The sequence below is a fragment of the Oryzias latipes genome, chromosome 4, assembly GCF_053564925.1.
Source record: "Oryzias latipes strain Hd-rR chromosome 4, Olatipes_Hd-rR_3.1".
Classification (NCBI taxonomy): domain Eukaryota; kingdom Metazoa; phylum Chordata; class Actinopteri; order Beloniformes; family Adrianichthyidae; genus Oryzias; species Oryzias latipes.
The window spans coordinates 33138027-33146186 of NC_136240.1; the positions used below are offsets into that span (position 1 = coordinate 33138027).

The 8160-nt window shown below is 47.8% G+C and overlaps 1 protein-coding gene across 1 annotated transcript; it reads left to right on the forward strand.

The window, feature by feature from the left end:
- The first annotated feature begins 42 nt into the window (after positions 1-42).
- olfml2ba (olfactomedin-like 2Ba) lies at positions 43-7593 on the forward strand. The gene is made up of 8 exons (XM_004068414.4): positions 43-506; positions 581-844; positions 945-1052; positions 3435-3587; positions 5108-5318; positions 5386-6093; positions 6219-6395; positions 6463-7593. Exons 1-8 carry the CDS (start codon positions 348-350, stop codon positions 7074-7076), a joined length of 2394 nt encoding a protein of 797 aa, XP_004068462.1. The 5' UTR covers positions 43-347; the 3' UTR covers positions 7077-7593.
- The last annotated feature ends 567 nt before the right edge of the window (positions 7594-8160 follow it).

Sequence of the window (8160 nt, forward strand, 5' to 3'; positions counted from 1 at the left end):
ATGTCAGACAGAGGTTATTACGCATGTGCGCGTTCCTGTGCCACAGCTAGGGGTGTCTGATGCGCGCGCGCTCCTCCTCGTTGGATGGATCCGCCTCTCCATCCGCGCGGCTGCAGATGCTGGCTGATCTCTGCTGGGCGCGCGCCTCTTTGCTCCTCATCGCCCGTCATTCGCCGGGGGGCTTCTAAGGATGTGGAAACTTCAGATGTTTGGAGACGCCGCTGTACTTTAGAAATAGCAGGCGCGCGATGAACTTGGCACGCGCCTGAACGGACCGCAGACAGGCTGCCCCGCGCGCGTGCGGGATCTTCAGTCTCTCTTGGTCGGAGCTCCACGAGCGTCGCAGCATGGAGAAGCTGTGCGTCATGGCCGTGATGCTCTGCGCGCTCTGCTCCCGGAGTTCTGCTGCGCCACCAAAGTTGTCATCTGCAGAACCCAAACCTCCGCCTGGAAGGAGCGCGGAGCAAAATGAGGAGCTGCAGGGTCAGGAGAGCATCATCTCTAAGGTGGGGCGCAGACATGAACCGCTCGTGTTGTGGTGTCCTTCTTTCTGGTGCGTAAAACGTATTTTCCTCCAAAGCTGCTGGGGGATTATGATAAGGTCAAAGCCGTCTCGGAAGGCTCCGACTGCCGGTGCAAATGCGTGGTGAAGCCGCTGAGCAGGAGCGCGTGCCGGCGGCTGGAGGAAGGCGGCGCGGCGGCGCAGGACTTCTACACCGTGGAGACCATCACCTCTGGACCGGAGTGCAAGTGCGCCTGCGTCGCTCCTCCGTCTGCGGTCAACCCGTGCGAGGGCGACTTCCGACTGAAACAGCTCCGAGAGGCGGGAAAACAGAACGTCAAGGTGAAGTCTCCGGAGGGGGGCATTGGGGGGCAAACAGCCCGCTGAGGGGGTCAGTGAGGGCAGGGCCTCTGATCTGATGGAGCCTCCTTGATCTTTGCAGCTGTCCACCATCCTCGAGCTGCTGGAGGGCTCCTTCTATGGGATGGACCTGCTGAAGCTTCATTCCGTGTCCCAGAAGCTCACAGATCGGATGGATCGGATTGAGAAGGTACATGGAGAGCGAAGCCAAATTTCCCTGAGCTTTCAGCAGGAGTTCAGTGGGTTTGACTCAGGAGAACCTTTGAGTTTTGGTGGGTGCAGCTGCAGAATGCTGGGTTTATTTCCATCATTTCTTTTTTAATTCATCTTCTTATCCACAAAGCATCTTGTTGCCGTTTCTGAAACAGTTTCAAAACGTCCAAAAACCAGAAACAGGAGGACAGACGACTGCGGTTATGTTGCAACCAGACAGCTTTGGCAGAAAAGAAGAATCCGAAACAGGTTTCCCCTCATGATGATGATGAAAGATTGAAATCACTTTAGGTGAAGCCCGAGGAGATGAGAGAAGAACTTTATCTGAATGTATCTGTCAAAAATCATAAATCTGTCCCACTGTGGGATAAAACTGGCACAGATTCCAGTGCATCCCAAAAGACTCAGATCTCAAAAAAGATTGGAAGCTTGTGTGAATTTGTTTTCCATGTGAAAAAAGCCCAGTCACCATTTAAAAACCAGGATCCCCCACGTGTGACCTTCCCCTGCCCTCGCTGCCCCTTTTTGACCTGCTCTTACTGCCCCTGCCACCCTGGTCAGAGCCGCACATGACACATTCTTAAAAAAAAAAAAGATATTTATCAAAATGGCAGCTTTCCTTTCAGTTTTATCTCCATAGCAACCATTTTACTGACAGGTTGATGTAACTTCTAGAAGAATCCAGCAAAAGTACATTCATGGAATTTCCTTGGCAAAGGAGGTTTTTTGTTAACCACACCCACATTCCTAATATAGTCATATCATTTCTCACATCATTTCGTTCAGCTTGAGCCAGGGATTTTGCAATAGTCCGGTAAAAAGTGTGCGAGCAACAGGTCACCTTGTCAGCTCGCCACGCTAACGCCGTACAAAATCTACAAACTTTAAAAACCAACATTTTTCCCAAGTAGCTCAGCAGTCAAGTTTGAGGCTTAGTCCCTCAATTTGTGGGACTAAGGGGGATTTTTTTTGGAAAATTCAAGACGGCGGCTTCTTCCTGAGGTCAAAGGTCAACACAATGTTGTTGTAGACTTCACCTTGGGAAATTTCATGAAGATCACTCGTTCCAAACGCCCAATAGAATAATTCCACCCCCATATTGTGCAAAAATGTGAAAATAGCCAAATTTCACACTCTGTTACAAAATGGCCGTGTGGCCATCCCATAATATCTCTAAAACTTCCTTGAGATACCCCCGACACGTGTGTTCTTGGTTTGGTTAGTGGATGCAGAAATAGGTTTTGGAGCCCCGTAAGAGATTTTTGGCCCCGTTCGTTTTTTGATGGTTTCTCCCGCTGTGATGTCATCAAAACTCATTTTTGCCGGGTATCAGCAAATGTTGGTGAGTTTTTGAGTTTCTGGCTTTTTCGCTCAAATGCACAGTAAGAAAGAAAAAAAACATTACGAAAACATTCTGCTCCTTCAGTCCAGCACAGAATTCTGACATCACATGAAAATGTAATCAGTATCGCTCTTAAATGTTGAAGATTTGGCTGTTTTGTGCAGTTGTTAGGATTCTCAATTCTTCCACTTTCGGCTTCTCCCATCAGGGGTCGCCACAGCGAACGAGTCGCATGGTAAATTTGGCAATGTTTTACGCCGGATGCCCTTCCTGACACAACCTTCTCAAACCGGGCTTGGAACCGGCAGAGGTAGAGAAGGGAACAGGGAGCAGCCCGGAGTCGAACCCGGGTTTCACGGACGGAAGGCGCCGCAAACCAGCACGAGCTAAACTGGCTCCCTGTTAGGATTCTCAATTAGGTTAAATTAATATCTGTAAGACAAATAAATGCTAATCCAGACAACAGAACGGTTTTTAGTGAGTTACCTTTTGTTCTCATGGTCCCCGTTGGGTTATAGAGGTTCTAGAAAGACCTCCTCAGACCTCTTGGGCTAAAATGACCTAAAGTCATATTACGCTGCAGCGTTTTAATGCGAGCCTTTGCTGCATGTCAGAACAGGAACGCCACAGCCGCAAAGGCTCATGGGTGCTGGCTGAGCCCCTCTCTGATGTCACGAAACAAAACCTTCTGCGTTCCTAACAGCACATGCATTCAGTTTACATATTCCCTCAGATTCCAATGAACTCAAAACAGGAGCTTGGATCTCTAAGGTCTTCTGTTATTTGGAGGTTTGGACCAAAGACTTTGGTAGAAACCACCGACTGAAGACCCTCATTTTACAGCCTCAAAGATAAACCATTTTTCTTTCTGCTTTTATTGTAAAGAGCTGATTTTGCATTCATGTTTATAAATGTTTATAAAAAAGGCCTCATGAGGGACACACACGTCTGACTTCAAAAGCTTGAGAAGTTTCTGCTCACGTTGTCGTTTTTTTTTTTTTTTTTTTTTTGATGGAGGTGGTCTCTTTGAGCCGCACCAACGACGAGTCACGGCCTCCGAGGACTCCTCCCATGCCACCAGAAGTGCAGGAAGCTCCGCCTACTGCTCTTCCTCATGAGAAGGAAGTGCTGGGAGAGGTCAGCAGGGCAGCGGCATACCTGGATCCAGAGGCGAGTGTGGCAGGAACGTCCATGTGTCTGTATGGTTCATATCTTTGTTTTCACTGAACTAGAAAATATTTTCAGGTCATTTTCTTGATTTTATAAAGTGACCACCTCAGTTTCTGATCATGTAGAACATTTTTCCACAGAAACAGAACTACAGGTCACGACATGTCACCTTGATTGGAGGAGAGCTGAAAGGTTTTTAAGTTCACAGGAGTTGAACATTTTTAACCTCGTTTTTCTACCTCTTATAATCAGAATCAGAATCAGCTTTATTGGCCAAATACAGTGCATGCACAAGGAATTTGGCTTCGGTGTCTTGTGCTCTCGTGCAAACTAGAAAGATATAAAAAAAATTTAAAGGAACATTTGATCATTTTTATTTTATGACATTTCAGAATTTAAAAAAAGCACTTTGTGAGTTTTTAAAGTCCCACTGTGGATTTTTAATTATGATTATGCTGTTTCTATGTTATTTAGAACGAAGCTTCTGCAGAGCAGCAAGATTTTATTAGAAAATTGCCTCTGAGTTGTGGGTGGGACTGTTGACATAGAGCAACCCCGCCCCCTTTACCCCTCCCTGTTGCTGAAAGCTGGGAGCTTGTGCCCCGCCCACCGTATTTTCTACGTGATAAAAAAGACCTTTTTCGAACAGCATTTTTTTCATCTGCTCCTGATGCACAACAATTAGAATAAGGAAATACTCAAAAAAGCAATGTTGAACCTATTTTTATAATATATACTTGTCCTCCATCATTAGAAAAGAGACAAGAAAATGCTTAAAACACACAAAATTTTCATAGAAATGGGTCTTTAGTTGGGAAAATCTAGGTGAGTTTAAAGGGCCTATGTCACGCAAAATTAACTTTTTGAGCTTTTAAGTGCTTTATAATGTTCATTCCTGTCTATAAACAACCTCAAAGTGGTAATTTGATCCATTCATGCATTTCTGAGTATTCTTCTAAAAATCTGTTCTCTCAGCACCAGCCCCTCCCAATCCATGAAAACGAGAGGGTTCTCACCTTGTGACATCACAAGGTGTGACATCACAAGGTATGACATCACAAGGCGAGAACAGCCCCTTTCAGGAAGAGTCTGAGCTGCAGCCCCGCCCCCAGGCTAACAGAAACACCCAGAATCTCAGTGGAGCTAGCGGTGAAAGGCTAAACGCTTTTCTTTTCTATGAACATCCATCTTTGCAAAAGTTTGGATGTTTGTTTTCGTGGGAGAAACGCAGACACGCTGCCGACGCCGCCTTTAGGTTGACGTCATGAAACAAGGAGAGAAAGGCGGAGCCTCAGAGATATAGGCCCTCTAATGCAGAACAGAAGAATGAAATGACTATCAGGGATCATTTATGTATAGAAATACTATATAACGTCGGTTTTGTTGGAACTTGGTTACCTGGTTGGTAAAAAGTTCCAAACAAACTTCACAAAGCGTCTGGAGATGACACGACCGACTGAACTGCACTTTCTTTTTCCACTTCATGGCTTTAAAATTCTTCATCTCATTTCCACCAACAGGAAAAACAGGATGGAAAGTTTGTTGTGGAAAATCCACCAATAGTGGACTCGGAGAAAGTCGGTGAGATGGCGACTCCTGAGAACCGGGGGGGTACGGAAGCTTCTCAGGCGGTGAAGATCCACCCCAACGGGATGATCATCCGGGGGATGACGTTCTACAAATCTGATCAGGGCGCCATGGCGGCAGACGATGGAGAACCTGGAGAGAACTGTGAGCAGAAACCCTCAAACATATTCGGTGTTCTTCCAACTTTTTGGCTAATCCCTCCCCTCTTCAGTTTTTGAATACCATGAATTCAGCGGCGATGGCCCGACCAGCCTCTTCATCGAGGAGGATCTCCTTCTGCACAGAGCCCCCCGGCCCAGGACGAGAACGGGATGGAGATCGTTGAAACTGAAGGCAGCAGGTCTCGTGGAAGACTCCAAGATGATCCGCCCGAAGCCAGAAACCAGCTCGGAAGATCCTCAGATAAGCAGAAACTTTGGGGTGACTTCATCAGAGGATCCTTCAGAACCACCAGCCCGGAGAAACATCACGGAGGAGAACCCCAGCTCCACATCCAGAGCCCAACAGACTCCTGAGGGGGTCCCCCCTCCTTCCATCACCCCTCCCAGTGAAACAGGTACCCCCAAAGCCACGCCCACCTCCAGGCCTGAGCCCAAAGAACAGAGCAGAGGCAGCAATGGAGGATCTTCACCTTTTCCAAACTCCGCCGCCTCGACCTCAGCTCCACTACATCTCACCGCCACTACCTTCGCTCAGGCGGATCCTTCCGCGGCGCAAAAGAGTTCCACCTTTTCTCCAGACTCACCTTCGACACACAACTCTCCAATGACAACCTCCTCTACAGCAACACCCCCCATGGTCAAAAAAGCTGCTGCCGCCAGACAGAAATACAAAATCAACTGGGAAGAAGACGAGGAAGGAGAGCCGGACGCAGACGAACCACAGCAGAGAGATCCAAAGACGACTGCAAGAGAAACTGGTAAAACAATCAAACCCCAAAGCCGTCGTCCGACGGGCTTCACCGAGAGCTTAGAGGACGTGGAGAACATTCCAGAGCTCTGATAGGGATTTTAACATTTTACTTCCTCTGATTCTGTCCGACAGGAGAATGCAAAGACACTTTGGCCACCATCTCTGAGCCGGTCACCCACAACAGCTACGGCCGGGCTGAAGGCGCGTGGATGAAGGATCCCAAATCCCCAGGGGAGCAGATTTACGTGGCCAACTTTTATTACGGAAACAGCCTGCTGGAATTCTACAACCTGGAAGTTTTCAAACAAGGTAAGACCCAGAAGTTCCACCGCAAACCTTCCTTCCCGTCCGCCGCTGACGGTCTTTCTCCTCCAAGGCCGCTTCACCAACTCCTACAAGCTGCCCTACAACTGGATCGGCACCGGCCATGTGGTTTATGGGGGGGCCTTCTACTACAACCGGGCCTTCTCCCGCGACATCATTAAGTTTGACCTCCGGCAGCGCCATGTGGCGGCCTGGACCATGCTGCACGACGCCCTGTTTGAGGAGTCCTCCTCGCCGTGGGAATGGCGCAGTCACTCCGACATGGACTTCGCCGTGGACGAGAGCGGGCTGTGGATCATCTACCCGGCGCTGGACGACGAAGGCTTCCTACAGGAAGTGGTGGTTCTGAGTCGACTGGACCCGTCCGACCTCAGCATGAAGAAGGAGACCACGTGGAGAACCGGGCTGAGGAGGAACAACTTTGGAAACTGCTTCGTCGTGTGCGGCGTCCTGTACGCCGTCGACAGCTATAATCGAAGGGACGCCAACCTGGAGTACGCCTTCGACACGCACACCAGCACGCAAATGATTCCCAGAATGCCTTTCATCAACAACTATACCTACACCACCCAGATAGACTACAACCCCAAAGAGGGGCTTTTGTACGCCTGGGACAACGGACATCAGGTCACGTACAACATCAAGTTGGCCTACGTCGACCCGTAAAGTTTGTTCCAAAGTTGTTCTGGTTTGAATCCCTTCTGTGGACTGTAGATCAGTCCATACGACAGATGAGGTCATCTGTACATTTAGAGTTCCTATACTGCCTGTAAAGAGCTTTACCTGTTCTCACCTGAAGTTCAGTCGGTTTGGATTCCAGCTCCGAGCGCCTCCGACCTCAGAAACGCTTGAAAACCTGAAGCCAAAATCGCCAAAATGCCCCTCACAGGCCTTTCCTCCATGCTGGACTCCAGACAGAAGAGACTGCGTTCAAGTTCCCACACGCAGATGGAGAACGGCGACGCCGTGTTCAGCCGAACACGCATCGGACTTTAGTTTCTGCTGGAAAGCTTTAATTTAAGATTACAAAGGGGAGGAACGCTCAAAGCTGGAATTCAGAAGCGATGACGGCGTGAACTTCAGAGAACCTTCAGGAGAAGAAACCGCTGGCAAACACATATGGTGACAGTTAGAGAAAATCCAGTGTTTATTTTGGTTGAATAAAAGACAAAAACGTCACAAATGTCATCTCTTTCTGAGTCCAAAGGTTTTCTTTCTGGAAAAAAAAAGTTTTCTGCTGAGCTGCGACACAAACGGCCGGTAAAATTCTGATAAAAAAAAACAGAAAGACGGTACAAAGATGGGGACAAAACCATGACAAGGAATCCGATCCTTAGCGGTCTAAAAACGGCGTCATTTGACAGGTGGCGAAATTACTTTACAGCATGGAATTTCAGCATCGTCACCATAGTAACCCTCAATAAAAAGGGCCTTTTCTAGCATCTTTGTTGCCCTTCCCCGCCTCCCCGGCAGATACCACTTTTCCCTTTACAAAAATAAAACTTTAAGCAAAGCTTTTCCAGAAAGCAAAAAAGGAAAAAAAAAATGAAGGATTTGCATTAAAAGCACAGAAGTGAACATCATTTCACAAATATATGTACAGTTTCAAAATCTGTTCATGAGTTTAGGCCACAGTGCAAAGACCCCCCCCCCATACACACCTTTAAAGTGCTGCTTAACGAGCATCAGAGTGGCTAAATTAAAAGGTTCATTGACTTCCTGAGTTAACTTTTTTTTTCTGCAGATGATA

Excerpts from the sequence above, each read along its gene's own strand:
- olfml2ba (XM_004068414.4), top strand. The coding sequence starts at position 348 with ATGGAGAAGCTGTGCGTCATGGCCGTGATGCTCTGCGCGCTCTGCTCC. Across the intron at positions 507-580 it reads AGGAGAGCATCATCTCTAAG|CTGCTGGGGGATTATGATAA; the intron begins GTGGGGCGCAGA and ends TTTCCTCCAAAG. Across the intron at positions 5,319-5,385 it reads TGGAGAACCTGGAGAGAACT|TTTTTGAATACCATGAATTC; the intron begins GTGAGCAGAAAC and ends TCCCCTCTTCAG.